General features: G+C 40.3%; 1 protein-coding gene across 1 annotated transcript in view; it reads right to left on the bottom strand.

Annotated features, from left to right (window-relative positions):
- The window catches only part of col5a2a (collagen, type V, alpha 2a), a 55449-nt gene extending 37266 nt beyond the window's left edge, over window positions 1-18183 (bottom strand). Inside the window, exon 1 of the mRNA XM_012880882.3 lies at window positions 17933-18183. Coding sequence (XP_012736336.2) covers window positions 17933-18014 — 82 coding nt within the window. The 5' untranslated portion in view covers window positions 18015-18183. The remainder of the gene's footprint in view (window positions 1-17932) is intronic.
- Window positions 18184-18608: the final 425 nt, after the last annotated feature.

Below are 18608 nucleotides of genomic sequence, written 5' to 3'. Positions count from 1 at the left end.
TATCACACCCGCCCAAGTTGACTCGGCAAATACACTCATGACAGAGCCAGGGAAGCGAGTGACGAGACAGAGTGAAAATTATTTGCAGTAAGTGGGGACAATATGAAATATATAAAATAAAAATATAATATTCCCTTTGCTACATCTCTCATCTGAGAGATGTAGCGAAGGCATTCTGCCGTTAGTAAGTTAACACAGAGAAGCACGAAAAAATGTTTCCCTTCCATGAAGCTACTGGACATGGGTTCATGGGTTTCACTGCCCCCGCCAAAAAAAACCAACAACAGAGAAATTAACTAAAAGTACACTTTTCTTTTGATCCGAGTTTAAAAGAGTGTTATTAAAATAATTAAAAAACAGCGGATAAACTTAAAAACAACCGCAATCAAAATCACTCTGTTCAGGTAGAGCGATTTATCGTAATATTTTTTTTTTGTTTTTGTTTTTTATTGACAAGCCAGAAAAAAAAATAATGAAATAAAATAGAAGTAATGAGACTAGTTTCAAAATGTAAGGAGTAGAAATAAATAGTTGGCTAAAAAATAATTACTCCAGTACAGTATAAACCAAAATATAACCAAAATTTCTACTTAAGGTAATAAAGTATTCTTAGTTACTTGACATTAAGACCTATTTCTGTCACTCTGCTGAGTTCTCCTACTGTTCTCCAATTTTGCATTAATTGCTACTTCAATGTTTTACTTTATGTTACACTTAAACAGAATGTAAAAGTAAAACATCAATAAAAGAAAGAAAATACATAAAAACAGAAACAAAACAAAAGATGTGACTACAAAGAAACATGTAAAAATTACACAAATGTTAAATTTATGGTGCAGACCAGTTACAGAATGATAGCTTTAATTGGCTTTTTATGATTTCTTTACTAGGCTAATGCAAATGTAGCAAGGAAAGATAATGACCGGTTAAAGGTTTGCATTAGTCAACAGGAGCAAACAGCAACCTGAATCATCAGAAAGAGGAAACAGAAGAAAGAAGACAGTGACATGTAGTCTGGCAATTATTCATAAAACTGACTTTCACTTCATATATAATACTGCATTTCATTACATGAGTCAGAAAAACAAATCCAATATTGCTGATGTAATAAAATATTAATTTCATCACTCAAATAAGGAAACCAGTTAGAGATATTAGAAACTATTTGGGGAATGATTAAGTCATGCGATTCTTTTCAAAAAAGATTTAAAGGTTTGAATCTCTGTTTAAACGTTTCTGCTTGGAGTTTGTTTGGTTTCCTTTATTGGAAAGGATGATTTTGTCATGATCCTTGAGTGTTACGTTTAGAATTTATTTTGTGTTTCTGTTATCATAATTTTCCTGCTGTTTATGCTCTCTCGGTGCTGTTTTATTAGTTCACTATTTTAGGTTTAGTTTCTTATTTATTTATTTTTATTCTGTTCCCTGTGTATTCTAGTTTTTCTTTCAGATTTTGTTCTCTCTTCCCCTTGGTGTTGTGTTTCCCTGTGTCTTAGTTCAGCTTCTCTGGGTTAATTAGTCTCCTTCACTCAGCTTCCCTGTTTGCCTTTTGCCCCAGCTATGTCTAATTTTCCTCCGATTTTCACATTGGCTTCCAATGTCATTCTCCACACCACCCTCAGTATTAGAATTTCCTGTTGGCCATTGTTCCCCAATGGCTATTACATTTTTACTTTCATGTTCTCCACTATGTTTCTCTGTCTGTGTTCCGCATCCTACACCTTATTGTTAAGTTTGCCATTTCTTTTTGTTAAATCTGCATATTCAACATGCTGCTCCTGAATTCCTGTACCTGCAAACAACCCACCAAACTTTACAGATGTAGGTAAAGTTTGTAAGTCTATAAGCAGGTAAGTCTATAAGCAGGTATTTTGATTAGACAGTTTGATTGTGTATACAGGTAAAATGTAGCAGGGGTAAAAAAAAATCCAGGCTAATCAAACTTAATTTGGTTTGGATCTGGTGCTGCAGGAGTAATGTGTGTGAGAGCCAATAACAAACCAGCATTATGTGACATCAAAAGAACATTTAAGAGAATACTTTGTCTTCTCTGTAAAAAAATGTGTCTTGTATGATCATACAAATCAGCTCATTGATATTTTTAACCCACATTAAGAAAAATATGAGTGTGTGGATCAGATCTGTTCATGAAACCAAACAGAGCATCCCTGGAGCTACATTACAGATGAAGTCCAGACTGATCCTAGCTACAATTGGTTGGTTCCTGTTAAAGCTGGGATGCAGCACAGGAAAAAAAGATGACGTCAAACATTCCAGTTTTTACAGTGTCGACGGTTAATTTATACAGCAGGTCAGAGCGCCCCCGGGGGGGTTACATCTACTGAGCACACAGCCAGATGTGAAAAAAATAAACCCGGTTCTGTCCACAGAGGAAGCTGGTTTCCCTTGTTAAACGTTCCATCTGCCTGAAAAAACACAGAAATACAGAGACAACTGTTTTTGGCCTTTAATTTAAACTGATGGAAATATAATATCTGGGAATTAGATAATAGTGACAATTCAGCATACAGCCAGAGAGACACTCAGAAATGGGACTTTTTTTTAAATTAATGTTTAACTTCTTTTTTTAGTTTTAGATAAAACCTTGGACGATATTATTCCGAGTAGGAGCACATATACATTTCTGAGTATCACATGACTCAAGAGAATAGAAATGAAATTACTAATTACATCTGTTTAGGTTAACATTTGGATAATAAAATCTACTCATACACAATACAGAAAATGTGATGCGCTTCACTTTAATTAGACCTCGTGTCACTTAATTGATAAAAGTTTGATTTGCTGATGTTGTTCAGTCACTCTTGCAACCATCACAGTTATTGATTATTTATTATATAGTATTGTATTTCTGTTGCTATAACAGCTCACACTTGTTGATGGCTTTGTTAATAAAGCTGTCCAGAGGTGCGGAGAATAGAGATGTTACCTCAAAGGAAGGAGTATTCCCCAGAGTAGAGAGTTTGTATTTGGTTGACTTTGCGCTATGGTGACGACTCGCTGCCGTTTTGGGTATGAGCCACAGGGTTTGCTGTCATTGGGCAGCACAAGTTCTCACAAAAATAAGATAAAATAAAAAGCTAAAGACCCAAACACCTTCTCTGTTGCTCATTTGGATGTCTGGTTGTGCACAAACAAGAATTCTTATTGGCGCCTTCCAACTAGATGAGAGATTAACAAGCATTTTATGTTTTTAGTTCAAACTGTAACATTGTCAGGCCTGAACTAAAGAACTGTAGTCTGAACGGAGTCTTAAAAAAGTAATTTTTTTATTTACTATGATGATGCCTTCACAATAGTTTTGAGAAAAAATTAAAAAGAAGATTTGTAATTGTGTTTTGCTAGCAGGGTCCCTTTGAGTAGAGAAACGAGTAAATACTGGAGCTTTTCCAGCAGATTGGGTCAATCTAAAACCCAATTCATCACTTCCTGGCATAAGGACTTTGAACACCTTTAAAAAGTGTTGAATGTTTTTTTTTTTTTTTTTTTTGCTTTAATATCAAAAGATTTGGCTTGGGTACAATCTAAAATTGTAGATCTGATTTCACAGCTCATCTATCAAATGCTGATGGGACATGCCAACATGTTTACAGTATGGAAAATTGAAAGTATTTTAGTAACCATTTCAAAACCTTTGCAATATGTCTAATTATAAGTAAGCTAATTCAAAGATTCAAGGAAACCCATTTAATTCACCCAGACATCAAAATGATTCAGTGGTATTTTTTTTTTACTAATGACTCCAATCAGTGCAAATATATGATAGATTATTAATTAATCAACATCACTGAATCATGCAATCAAGTTTTGTTTTTGCATCAGCAAAGTAAAATGAGATGGCAATAACCTGATCAGTGAACTTTCCAGAAATAGCATAATAATGTTTACATGCTCAAAATGGGTTTTAGTTTTTTAATATATATAGTATTTAATATTTCCATAGGTCTGAAACATTGCTGTAACTTTGCACCTGTATGAAGAATGATAAAAAAAGGGCATGCAGTCAGTGGGTCAGACTGAAGTCTTAGACAAAAATATATTTCAGACTATCTATCTGCTACAGGAACATGTTTAGGTTTTCTCGTATCCTCAACTTGCTCAGCCAACTCAGTTTTTGGATACACCAAACATGATGCTGAAAATTTTCACTACAAGTTTAACTATTATATAAATCCCAACTGTGTCTTTACAACCTCATCAAGAGTGTTAGCATGTGAACATAAACAGACAGCAACAACTAAAACTAAAACTGTGATGGTGTGTAGCTTTTCGGAAAGGACCAAATTGCGGACAGGAACGTGGAATGACCATGGTGACGTTGTTAATAATAAAACATAAAAAGTAACTAAGAGCTGCAAACAAAGAACTGGACACGACAGACAGGCAAGAAAAACCGACAAAATAACAGGAGATTCTAGCACTAATCGGTAACAACCAGTTATCTTACATACTGAGGGAGGAGTGGAGAATGACATTGAATACAAGTGAGTTATTTAAGGGATTATGGGGAGCATCTGAGGCAGAAGGAAAGCAGGGAGACTGAAGGAAGGAGACAAATGACCATGAATGAGGCTGATCTAAGACACAAAGAAACTACCAAACCAATGTGAATAGACTAACAGAGATTGAACAGAACTAAATCCAAATGAACAAAGACCAGAACATGAGAATAAACTAAAAGACTAAACATAAAGAAATGAACTAATGTGGCGAAACCCTTATGGCAAATATAACAACTGGATATGACAAGACCTAAGAACACAGCCAAGGAAAACAATGTTGAAACCAAAACCTGCAGTATTGGACAAAAAATCTCAAAAAATTAAATAAGGAGGAGAGAAATAAACCATAACTCAACTCAAAAATTAAAGCAAGTCTTGCTTTTCTTTGCTTGTTGCGCCTCTACATTCCCCAACAAATAAAACACCTGTAATTCAACACTGGAATCCATTATAACCTCTCTTTTTTGTTAAAGAGTAATAAATGTGTGCCTCAAGGTTTGTTTTATGAATTTATTAAAAGCTGCAGAAATCCAACGTGTACAAATAGACAAACTATCAGAAGCTTGCTGAATATTTGTTCACATTGGATTACATTCCACTGCTCATACTATGGAAATATAGAGACCCTAATAAAATCCAGGTTTTGGATTTGCTGTTGATTGTTTCTTTTAACCAATCTAGTTCAATATCTGTCTGGCAGATAACTTTATTTTTTATTCCAGTTAAAGCAGGAAAAATCATCAAAGACTCGTTTGAAATATATTCAAACATCAGTCAGGCAAACATCTTTTATACATCAACTTCAAGTGCAATATTCATAACCAAGGAGTAAACCTGGACTTGTGTGTAAAATTGTGTCTTTTGGTGAAGGATCACTGGAAAAGTCTGTACTGTCCACTGAATTTAGAAAAGTTGCTCTTGGATTTGTTTCTCCGTATTGAGATTATCATAGCACCTTTTATTGTAGATTTTACAAAGTGTCTTCTAGCCATTTATAAGTTATACAGAAAGCTTCAGCCAGGTTGCTAACGTGTTTAAACAAGAGATCGTATAATTCCTGTTTAATATTCATTACACTGACTTCCACTTTAAAATATTAATACACTGGATGGTCACACACCAGTAAATGCTGATGCATGATTTTATGTTTTTCTTTTTCTATCTTTTTGCTCTCTTTTACTTATATGCTTGTTTTTTTATGTTTGTGAGACATTTCCTTGGGGCTCTGTCTGTGACAAGAACATTAAAAACATTAATCGATTCATTGATCAGAGTGCAGAAAAACTAATATATCACTAACCTCTGCTTTGTGAAAGTGTTTCTAACCATTTCTGGGTTAGATGGGCTCAGGCACGATCATTCCTCAGGTGGGAAAGAAGTCGGAGTTGTTTTATGAGACATCCCATACGTGTGTAGCCCCGTCGGCGATAGATTTATTGCCTGCACATTTTGTCTGACCTCAGCGCTACAGCACCTTAAAAACACCGCATCCTCTCCCCGAACTGAAGTGGTTGCCAGGAGCCTTATTTCCAAATCCCACTTTTTCTTCCGCATTAATCTGGGTTTTCTCATATCCCCGCCGTCTTCCTCCTTATCCCTATCAAAACAAGGTGATTTTTATAGATTTTCCCTACGCACACGCCTTTTCTATTTTCTCTTTCCTGCTTATCTCTTTCTGCATAATTTTTTTTTTTTTGCTGAACAGCTCCAAGAAACAAAGCAGATGTTCAGCAGCATGGCTGCCTAGTCCCAGTCTACAGATGTTTAGGAGAACGAGCACCTCGCAGTTAAAAGCGAGCACCAGTCATTGGCAAACGTCTGAGGAGATTTTTGTGGCGGAAAATTGCATCATGATTCATACGAACCGCCGCTCAGGAGGGACATGATAGCAGAAACAGAGTTTTAGGTCTGGGCAGCAGTCCTGGAAACCAAACAATGCCAGTAGTATGCTGTGCAGAAGAAGAGACCTTATTTATGGAGAAAGCAGAACCTGAGGTGCTCCGGCCAAAAACAGACTGCAAGACTTGCTTGTTTGACTGAGATTCAAGGATTACCTGTCAAACAAACATCCTCATAAACCATCCAGACTTAAAATCTGTGAAGCGCTTACAGGGAAGGCAACAGCTTATCCAGAAGTCTTTTAGAGTGAAGTAAAGCATCTTTAAGGAGAGGAACTCCAAAAGCAAAGATTACCGTGACCTCTAAAACATCTCTGACGTTTGGATCTAGTTAAGCTTTGGCATTATTGCCCCTCTCTGTTGGTATAAACCACACAAGCTTCTCGTTATGCGTAGGACACTTCAGATCTGAGGACAAAAGGTGCTGATAAATATACGGTAGTAGCTGAAACAAAGACGACAAGTGAGCTTGGACCGTGCCTCAGGGACATGGGGCCCCTGTTTTATGGAGACATTACATAGGCTGAAGCTCCAGGGGGACATCAGGATTTATCACTTTCCCCTCATGGCCGAATGAAGAAGTCCTTGAAGTTAACCACAGCTCACTTTTTATGGTAAAAGACACAGAGTACTGATGAGGTCAGATCAGGGCCTTTTGGTTTTATCTGTGATGGGAGGCGGGGAATTTTCTAAAACCTTTCGTGACTAAAATATTGAAATAATATTAAAGAACTAAAATGTACGTCAGTGGTACATCTTTAATTGAGCGTCAGAATTTCTTAAAAGCTGTGGAGAAGCTTTATAGTATGGGACTGAGAAAACTGATTCTTCTGCATTTTATATGTAAAACTGTCTAACAGAGACACATTGGATTATCAATGAAGCTTTTAAAGTAAACCTCTTTATTTTCTGGGGTTTTCATTTTTTAATTCAATAAAATTTTATTTATATTGCGCCAATTCACATCAGATTTCTTCTCAAGGCTCTTTCCAAAGTCAGACTCCATCAGATCCTCCAGGTTGGTGAGAAAGTTTCCTCTCTAAGGAAACCCAGCAGGTTGCATCAAGTCTCTCCAAGCAGCATTCACTCCTCCTGAAAGAGCGTAGAGCCACAGTGGACAGTCGTCTGCATTGTTGATGGCTTTGCAGCAATCCCTCATACTGAGCATGCATGAAGCGACAGTGGAGAGGAAAACTCCCCTTTAACAGGGAGGAGAACCTCCAGCAGAACCAGAACCAGGCTCAGTGTGAACGCTCATCTGCCTCCACCCACTGTTTTTTTCTTCCTGTTAAGCTTGAACTAATCTTTATACTTCATTAAATCCCACATCCTCTTTTCTTCTGGTTGGTTTGGACATAACTCGGTAAACATGCAGGTCAAAGACGGGTGAGTGAAAGACTGAACTTTGCAAGGAGCAGGAAAGTCTAGAGCAAGCACCAAAGATACAACCATCTGGCCTCATGTCCATCCAACATGTGACCTCCATCAAACTTTATTAAGCCCTGTTATGCTGTCTAATGTGTGTACAAGGCAACATTCACTTGCTGCTCCAATTAACTGTCGGATGCTCCAGGAACCACCTGATAACGGCCCTTAGCAGTTAGAAACACCAACACTAATGTCTTGTGGAGCCTGTCCCAGATCTGCTATCTGCAAATTGACGTTCAGAGTCAGACTACGGTGCACCAGAGGCACAAAAACAAGGACCTGAGTCGTGACTTGGACTAACGGTGTGAAACTCGAGTCTCTACAATAATCTTTATGCCGTGTAAACGGGAGTGAAGACAAGCCTTCCATGTGGATATGTTACTGTGAAATGACTAGCTTGATTTATTAGCCACTGATGTTCGTTGGTTAATGCTGATGCTGGATTCTGTCTGGATTTAACGTCACGCAGTTAGGACTCCATCTCTAGATATCTCTTTTTGTAAATCAAATCTGCCATGCCACGTGTAGCTAATCAGCTTATTATGGAATGCCAGAAATGCCGAAACATGAAAAAATAAAAAAGCCATTGATGTTCACTGATTGTGGCCGATCATTTCTTTATAACTTCCACATGGATGTTTTCCCTATTCAAAGTTTATTTAAATGACATTTTTTTAACAAAATAATCTTACCTGACCCAATAAATCACGGCTTTGCATTTCACCCATCATGTTTACTGCTTACACCTTAAAACCAAGATTTTAAACGCAGATTTATAATAATAAAATTAAATCCTCTGACAGAGAAGAAAACCGTCCAACCAAACACAGCCTGGTATGAAGTTAAGGAGCGGACATTATCTACACATCATTAACAGCTGATGTCTTTTCAAAGGCTGAGTCAAACAGCAACAGCTTTTTATTAATCAGAAATCAAACATCAGCAGAACTTTCTGTCATTATATTATTCCTTGAAGAAATATTCATACTTATGTTCCTAAAGGGGTAAACATTAGCCTTTATAGATCTTCAAAGATAACTTAAAACAGCTAATTAGCTAACAGCTAATTTAACGTGTGAAATAAGTTACACTTTTCCCGACCTTCAGCACTGCAGCGTTAGGGGCAGGCTGGAAGGCTTGCGTTTAGCGAGGAAATGTTTCTTTTAGTCTTTAGACACTAGAAACTGGACTTAATTCTCAAAGAACGGAGACTTGAACATTTCAGCAGGAATCATCTGCATCGCTAACAGCTTCAGAGCCGTCCTGTTGGCCACACCATTCATCAGCTTCAAGTTATTTCCAGATGCATCCATTTACCGATTTAAAGCAGGAACATTTAAAACTAATGCATCTTTTCATCGTAGGAGAACAGACAGAGAGGCTTCAGGCTCCGTAGGAAGACGTTCAGGTAATACATCTGGTTCAAGTGGTTGTTCACTTAAATCCAGAACGTCCCATCAGTCAGAAGCCAATGATGCTGATTTACGTATAAACCATTTTGTTAAACTGAAGAGCCCCAAACTAATAACAGGCTGTTTAATCCACAAGTCAGTTTGTCTCCAAAATAAGAAAATAAAAATCAGATTAAACAGGTTTTTAATTTAATTTCTACCTAGATGACGACCCTCTCTCTCTCGTTTTGCTACATTGAAACTTGAGTTTTTGTTTGGTGGATTTGGTCTTTTTCAGTTACTAGCAGATAAATAAATGCTCAGTCAGAAATAAAGATGAGGACATTTACCAGGGCTTTTGTTTTGTTCTCTACATCCTTTAGTCTTGACTGGGTTTGGTTTAGATCCCGAACATAACACTCATATTCTGATTTTATTTTGGGAATATCGTGAAATGGAGGCATCCTTGATCATAAACTGTATTTCAGTTCAGATTTTATCTAATTAAAGTTTTGTGATGCAGCCCCGTATTTACAACCAGCCATCCTTGGAGCTTAGTGAATTTTTAATCACTTAAATCTTCATAAACTCCTAAAAACTGAAGGAAATACCCTGAAAATTGAGATGAGAAAAGGTATGAAACCTCAAAGTTAAAACTTTCAGGACCCCGTCATATTTAAAGCTTAGGAAGTTTGTCAGAAGGCTTCCCCTCAGCTGAACCCAATACATTTCTGAGACATGTTGCTCCAATCCGATTGGCTGGAGGGCATTTCTTTATACTCAGTCACATGTATTTCTATTTTTGCATTTGATATGAAATCTGACTGCGTGTCCTCCTGGGAATAAAGGAAATTAAATCAAAATCTGTTGCCTCTGTGGGACACACCCACTCACATTTTATCTGCATGTTCCTGAGACCTCTGTCCACCCATGGAGATCCTTTTAGGGAAGGATCTGCAGTGGTGGACAGAAGCTGATTGCTTCTCGGTGTATCTGCTGCAGCATGTTTACCGAGACTCCTCCCTGTTTTCTCCTGCAGCTGCATACTTTGCATCAACAGCTGTGGGCTGCAAACAAAATCAGACTCTACTTTGGTTGTGCTCAGCTGACCGAGTTTATCTGTACAGCTCTACTGGAAGATAAATGCAGGTAAACGACATGCTTTCACAGGTTTAATGCAGCCAAGAACATGGTGCTAAACTCCTGTTTTTTTATTTTTTATCTTTTGACCATAAATCAAACCATCATCAACAGCCAGAACTCAAAGCTGCTGCAGAGGAAATTCCATTTTAGCAGAACTTCCTGAGCTGGAGTCGGACCAGGTCCGCTGCGATGCCAGGACGTGTTCATCCCTGATAGCGTGTCTCATTAAACTGCTGGGTTCCCCTCACCGTCACTCCTTCCACATCCTCCTCTCTGTTGTCAGAACACGCCTTCCCAGCTTGTGAAGTTCCCCTCCTGTACCGACGCTGGTTGCACTGAAGCGATGTTTGAAGTTGGCTCCGTTCTCTCCTTTAAACCTCAGCCCACATCAGCGGAGAGCGTCCAGACAAGAGCAAACAGGACCTTCCGCAGCCTGTAGTTACAGTTCTCTGTGTTTGCTCGGGTAAATAAAGCCTGCCGTGACTGCAGCACCTTTCCAGCTGTGTTTTCTTCATTTGGGGGATAAACAGCTCTCTGTGCACCGCAGAAATGATGAGCTTGATTTGCAGTCTCCTGCTTTTGTATGTAAACCAGCACCGCTTGGCTTTCCGTTTGTCCTCAAAGATCTAAGATTTTCGCCTATGGAGGAATTTACCTGTGATCTTTTCAAAGCCAGCAGCCTTAAAATCACTCGAGCCTTTAGATGTACCGTCCCCCTGGTTGACTCTCACAAGCTTTCCACAATCAACTGCAAACAGCTGAAAACCAGACCATATCCAGCAGATTTGGTCCCCTGAGCAGCTTCATGCATGCTCAGTATGAGGGATTGCTGCAAAGCCATCAACAATGCAGACGACTGTCCACTGTGGCTCTACGCTCTTTCAGGAGGAGTGAATGCTGCTTGGAGAGACTTGATGCAACCTGCTGGGTTTCCTTAGAGAGGAAACTTTCTCACCTACCTGGAGGATCTGATTGAATTTGACTATGTAAAGTACCTTGAGATGACATGTTTTATGAATTGGCGCTATATATAAATAAAACTGAATTGAACAGATGGGAATCAAAACGGCTGCAGCGTCGCTAGCAGGGCTCAGAGCCGTCTGCTGGAGAATCCGACCCAGAAACCTTTGAGGTCAAATGTTGCCCATGAGTCACGATAGACGCAGATATTTCCATGTCTCACTGCAGGAGAGCATTAGCTGGACTCTGGGGCCTGAGGGCAACGAGCAGCACAGACTCATTATTGTGTAAAAAGAATGACGCTTTCTGTTTGCTGTCCCAGCAAAGTCGGTCACATCGGAAACTAAAGAGGGAAAATCCACGAAACAGTTAAAAAGCACAACAGCTGGACTTCTTGTAGCTGAAGATGTTTCTTTCTCAGTGCAAAGCCGGTGAGGGAGAAGATCCAATCCCTTCAGCTGTTTGGGAGGATGAAGAACATGTCAGCTCATCCTGAGATCTGGCAGTGAACACGATCAGCCTCCTCAAGCTAATAACACGTTTTCCATCTTTAGGTACTCCACATCAAGCCCTCATTTATGTACGAAAGGTGTTTTCTATTGGTGTGATTCAATCTTTTTCATTAATTAAAGGTTTAAAACCATCAGTCTGTGAGTAACTAATTCATGTGATGTTTCAGTCAGAGAATTAAGTTGCTGAAATAAATTAATTTTCTAATTTGTTGAAATGCAGCTCTGCGAGAAACGTAAAGATTTTTGCTCCAGCTGAATCCAGATAAGCATGTGATATTAACAACAACCTCTAACTGCTAAAAGATCTGCCTTACACCCGGAACAAATGAAGTAGGCCTTGTTTGAGCAAACTGGATGTTTCCTGCAGCAGCTCCGTGCGGACCACCCACACCCAAGCGTAGCTCGGGGCGCTGATATCTGAAGCTCGGCACCGTGGCGGCGTTCAGCCGTCCAACAACCTGCGGGGAGCCTAGAAACACATCTAAAGCCAAACTGTTGACCCGTGTCACCCACTAACACCCGTGCGGCTCCGCTTGTTCGCCCTCCAGGGATTTAATACACGACCAAGCTACAACATAGCATTTAGGCTTGACCTCAACCTGCAATTATGGCTCACGGTCACCAGATCATGGCTTTAAAACACAAGCAGGGCTTGAGAACGTCAGGATTTTAACATGTTGTGTAAAACGAGTTGCTAAAATGGTTTAATTACAAAGCATCGTTTTATATAAAAAGGCTTTGTGGACTCGGACTAATGAGAATTTAGTCAACAGCATCACCACTTAACTCTGAAACGTTCTGAAGCGATCCAGTAAAGATGGCGGAGAGTGAACATTGACAGCAGAGTGAGATCCGCTGATCTGCAGAGAAAAAGCTCCAGGGGGCAAAAATGATGCTAATCTGCCCTGAAAACCACAACCAGCTGTTTCAACACAGGTCGACCCAGATGACAGCTTCACTGGAGTAATGTTTATTTTCCTCGACTCCCACTATTGCTTTTTAATTGTTGACAGAGACAATATTTGCCTTCAAATGTAACAATTAAAAGGAGTAAAGCGACCCAACACGCGCTGCTCTGGTCCAGACTTCACAGAACATCAGCTGAAAAGCAGCCTGGGTCCAAAGGAAAACAGCAAAATAGTGAATTAAGCACATTTCAAAAGAAAATATGCTTAAATTGAACACATTTAAACTTTTGGTAAGTACTCTGTCTATCTATTTTACACAAGAAGACAGAGTCTGTCCAGCTATCGCAATCCAATCCATCTAGAAACCAATGGCTTCTGCAATCTAACCTGTACTATTAAAAATAATCACATTAATGTCATTCATCTTTTGAAGTGAAAACTGACTTAAAAGTGTTTCCTTGAAACCAATCACACTGTATGAATTTTTTTTATTTTTTTTTTACAGAATAGGAAGCAAAATCATTCAAGGTTTACACCATTTTAAAAATTCAAATCTGAAAAGTGTGGCATGCATCTTGTTTTCTTATGTTTCACGTTCTCTTTTTCTTAATCTGTATCTGTCGTGTGTTCTGCCTCCTAACCAGATCATCCATACAAATGAGAATTTGTTCTCAGCTAAATTTATGGGTTGATTAAAATAAAAATAAAATATAATTCAGTCCCCCTGAGTTGGTACGTTGTAGAACCACCTTTCTTTTTTAGCTTGTCTCTGCTGGAGACAAAAATTTTAACCCATTCTCCTTAAGAAGCTTAAACTAAGTCAGATTGAATGGAGAACATCTGTGAAGATCAGTGTTCATGTCCTGCTGCACATTCTCAGACTTTGACTAGACCATTTTAATCCTCAATGTTGAATCCTCAAACCATTTTAAAAGTCGCCAAAAACTTATTTTTTTGAAGCTGGCTACTCTGTATAAACATTTTATTTCCTAATTGTTTTAGATTATTGATGTGTTGTTGTTGTTGTATTGCTATTTTTTGTTTTATTTTGTACAATATCCTTGAGTTTTATGAAAGGCACCTTTCAAATAAAATGTATTATTATTATTATTATTATTAGTAGTAGTAGTAGTATTATAATTATTATTAACCATCATAATTGTTTGTCACAATGTGAAAAAATTTAAAAATATTTATGCCCTATTAATACTTTTTATTTTAATATAAAAATATGTATTACAGAGATTTTTTTTTTCAAAAACGTAATATTTAATGTTGAAGGAATAATAGTCACTGATTTATATATTTAGTACCAGATCCATAATATGGATTTTTACAGTCTAAAAACTAAATGCTCCTGGTTTGTTGAGCAGCTTGATGCAAAAATGTTCGTTTGGCATCCGTTTGGGACATTTTCCTTGGAGCATCGGGACTTCCTGCCGGCTGTTAGAGCAGCTGTTTTGGCACATTGTTAATTAGGATAAATTTAGGGCGATAACAGCGCTGATTGGGCAGAGCTGTTTGTTCTGTCCTGTCATTTCCCCACAGGGATCACAGGGCAGACAGGTGACAAGGTGCCAATCAGGCAGCAGGAAACCTTCGAGGGAGAGCCAGAATTAGCCAGCCGCTGCACAAACAAATGACCAAGCAGGTGACATTTGTCCATGTTTTACTTCTCCTCCTCCAACAATCCCTGTTTTTTTTTTTTTTTAAACATCTGGAAATCATCCCCCCACCTCGACTCGCCCCTCGCCGCCTGCAACACTTTGGTTCCTAAGTATTTCCCATGGAGCGCTCCTCGCAGGCATTAAGGGTCCATCAGTGCCCCTCACCAGCTTCACCCCAGCTTCACAGCCAGGCACTTCCCACCGGACAGCTGATGATCCCCCCAGACCCATCCGCCCGGCCCCCCACCCCCTCAGCTCCAGCAGAAAGGAGGCGTGTAATCCAGTCAGAGCTGAAAAATGCAGCATGTGTTCCTAATGGAAGCCGTCTGTGGACCTGGCTGAGTTCACATGTTTGGACGTTTTCAGCCCTGCTAGAAAACAGCCCATTTGTTGCGATGTCAGTGATGTGGCAACAACAACTGGGAGCAATTTGGAGGACGGGGTGACCTCATGTTGGTTGGTGTGCTGGGAATGCCAGCCGGCGTGTGAGCGGGTGAGGACGTGAGGATGGGTGGACATGGGGGGGGGTTGTGACTGTGAAGCAGAGTCCCTTTGATGCGCGGCACAAAGCGACATGTTTTTTAAGATGTTTTACAGCTTTATCAGAGAGTAGGCGGAGCGCAGAGGGAACAATCCTCTCCCTGCAGAACTGCAGGCAGAAGAAAAAAGAAAGCGTCTGCTTCAGATTACTGGAGGCAGAAACAAGTTTCACTGCCATTTTCTCCCTTCTCCTTTTCCAAACCTCAGCTCTGTCTCCCAACATTAGTCAAGCATTTCTGCTTGTTGGTGCAAAAGACGGCTGTAAAATGTGCCGCTTGACTCTGGAACCCTCAGAACCCGATCCCCTCAGAAGAATTAACTTTCTGTTTTCCTAACGCAGGTTGTTTTGACCCAAACTATTAAAAAAAAAGGTTGAAACAAAGAGGATTCCAGTTGCCTGATGCAATATCCTGCTGCAGGGCCAGCCCAAGATTGCATAGGGCCCTTAGCAGGATTTAATTTGGGGCCCCCGCTTCCAGTTAGGCACATAAACCACCAGTGCTAGTGTCCATAGTTCACTTATGCCTTGGGCTGGATCTGTCCCAGCTGGAGCTGGTTTCAGAGAAAGAGCCTAAAATGTTCCAGTCTCCAGCACTTTTTGGGGGCTGCAGCACAAATAATGAAAGAATGGAAAAAGTAGAACTGGTTACTGTGTCTTTAAATCCTTCCACAGACGTTCGCACACATCGTCCCAAAGTGCTGGTGAACCACATTTTCCCCCCCGCGCCTCCAACCCCCCTGAACTTTTCCACTGTTTTAACAGGGTCCAAATGCAATCATCTCACCCGGCGCACATATGGAAAGATGCTTGGAGGAGTGCTGGGAAGTTTTCAGAGTTATTATGGATAAACCGGAGCAGAAGCACCCAAAGTTTAATACGGCACATCTAGACGCAAATGAAGCTTTTTCCTCTTCTCCCAAAACGCCCCGAGCAAAGATACAGCTCCTTTTGTGTTCCCTTTTATTTCATAATGTGTGTTTATGGAACAGGGCAAGAATGAGCTGGCATGTAGACCTGATCGTTAAAATGCAGCGTCAGCATTAAAGAGGGTCTGATTCCAAACCACTTCCCTCCAAACCTGCAATCTGAGCTTTTACTGCAAAGTTTTAAAGCCATCTGGGCCTAAAAATTATGATTCAACGAATCTTCCTTTTCAACTGTAAAAAAATGCCTTCAGGCTTGCGTTAACGGAGATGTTTCCTTTAAACGCAACCATTAAGCAGACTAGTTGAATGTATGATGGTTTGTTCATCCTTTGGTGCAATGGTCACATGGTCAAAATTCCTTAACGAGAACAAACGTTTCTGACATCAGACCCAAACGAGACACAATAAATACATTAAACACATCTTATCCACTGCTTCCAGCTCACTTCTCATGGTTTTGAGCTGATTTGTTGTATTCATAAAGAAACACATTCATGGAAATATTTCAAAGCAATGTGTCATTTGCTGTAAGTTGTCTCATATTGTTTGTCTTGTCGTCATTTGGATCGGTTGGCTCCTTTGAAAAATGCCTGAACAGCGTCCTGCTAGTACATAATATTCAATGGAGCCTTATGATCACATTTTCTGACAGTGGACTATTGTCATATCATAAAAAGATGCTTCAATGACTTACAGCCTATATATTTGCACATTTAAAATTCAAATAACAGGTATTTTTACTTGTAATAAACCAAGAGGAGACTGTTCATTTCAATACGCCGCACACTATTGGACATAACTATGGCCACTAGATGGCGACGTGGAGGTTCCAATGCGACCTTTAGTGCGTGTCGATTGAGCCTCAACCAGCCTTAAAGGGGTATGTAAGGACTGGAAGCAGTTTGAGGAAAGGTGGAGTCAGTAGATCAGCCTTGGGTTAAATCTCCTCATCTGTCACAATCAGTACAAAATGTCCTCACTGAGCATGAACTGCTGCTCGGTCAGTACAAAACGTCCCTGTGGCGACTTCACGTCCAGAAGTGTACGAAAAGGCGAAGCAGCAAAGTTAATCTACATTATTATAAAGGCTGTGAGGATAAAGCGCCTGGATCAGAGGGAAACTCCCAGTTCCTGTAGATTTTCTATGCCTGTTCAGAACAACCAGCAGCAGAACCTGCAACAGGTCCGTCACTCCAGACACCGCAGAGGATTTAGTCCTCTGAACTATTTCAACAGACACAACACAACTAATTGTAATCAAGTCTAAAATCCTGAAAATTAGTATTTTATGTTGGGTAATTCCATGAGAGCACCACAGGGCGGCGCTCTACCAAGTCCACCAGTCACAAACTGGCCCAGTTTAATGGGAACCAGAACCGTTCAAGACCTGCAAACTGAAGCTAATGAGAGAATAAAAGAAAACCAACAATTATCCAGCGGGAGAGGCGGCTTTAATAAAACAAACAGACGCCTCAGCAGTCGTTAACTCGGCTCTCAATCAAAGAGGCCGTCGCAGGGACTTTCTCAGAGCCCAGACGGGCCCGGGTGACATCATCCGCTGATGACACCCCAGATCCAAAGCATTCCTGAAACGGAGTTCAGGTAAACCAGGAAAGCTCAGGTGTCCCAGTCAGAATGCGACACTACGAACATCTGCCCCAAAGCAGAGGTGTCAGGCCCAGAGATGCTGCCAGACTCCACCAAAGCTGCTTACTTCCATCGCCTCGGGGGGACATCACCTCCACCCGCTGACAGATAGTCCACTCTGAAGGGACAACCAGCTCCTCTGAGCTGCACAACACGCTCTCCAATGACCATGTAAGGCTCGTCTTAACCTTCTGCAGCAGAGATGTGTTTCAACAAGCAAATAAAGCAGGCATGTAAAGGAATCCGACACAGGATGCTTTCTTCCCTAATGTCTGAAGAGAATCAAGCAAACAGAGTCTGTTCAACCCAAGTTGACCTCAGCTTTGGGGTCTTCATGTCTGAGGGTGGACAACCACAGCAGCAATTAGGCGTTAAATCAGAGACTTACCGCTGTTCTCGTCCTGACATGTCACAATCAAAATCTGCGAGACCCCCAGAAAAATCAAAGTCCTTAAACGCACACAGATCATCTTGTCTAAAAGGCAGACATGAGCCGTCCTTGTGTGCAAATATAAAAAAAAAGAGGGGGGGAAAGGGATGGAAGAGAAAAAAGTGCTCAGGTTATCACAGCACCACCATGAATACAGAGCTCCTCTCCTTGTACGCAGACCCAGCCCAGACTGCCTGAGTGCCGTTTTTTTTCCTGTAGTTACAGCTTTAAATGAGAAGAATGCTGGCAAGCCTAATTTTCCTCCCCCTTTTGTCAGCCCTCTCCCATCCCCTCACACACAGCTACACCCATGTTCGCAGGATCTCTGGCTTCCCAGTGTCTCTCTCTGTCTTCTCACTCACGGAGAAACCACGCCAGGACGAGATAAGGCAAAATCTTCTCCGTTGTTTGAAGATTTATTCTTTTTTTTATCTATTTGCTGGCTGTTATTAGCGGTTCCCAAGCAGGATGATAAAAGTGCCGTTGTTTTGCAGAGTCTGGGACACTAAACTAGACTCAGTCAGCTGACAGTCCTGTCCTCTTTCACTGCATCATCAACAGCAGAACAGAGTTTACAGCCTTGGTTTCTGCAAGAAAGACTGGAGCTGGAAATTTCATTTCAAAGACCGGTTTA

This window comes from Fundulus heteroclitus, chromosome 7 (assembly GCF_011125445.2).
Source record: "Fundulus heteroclitus isolate FHET01 chromosome 7, MU-UCD_Fhet_4.1, whole genome shotgun sequence".
In the NCBI taxonomy this organism is placed as follows: domain Eukaryota; kingdom Metazoa; phylum Chordata; class Actinopteri; order Cyprinodontiformes; family Fundulidae; genus Fundulus; species Fundulus heteroclitus.
The sequence above is the reverse complement of the archived record's forward strand: the minus strand, read 5'-3'. Positions and strand labels throughout refer to the sequence as shown.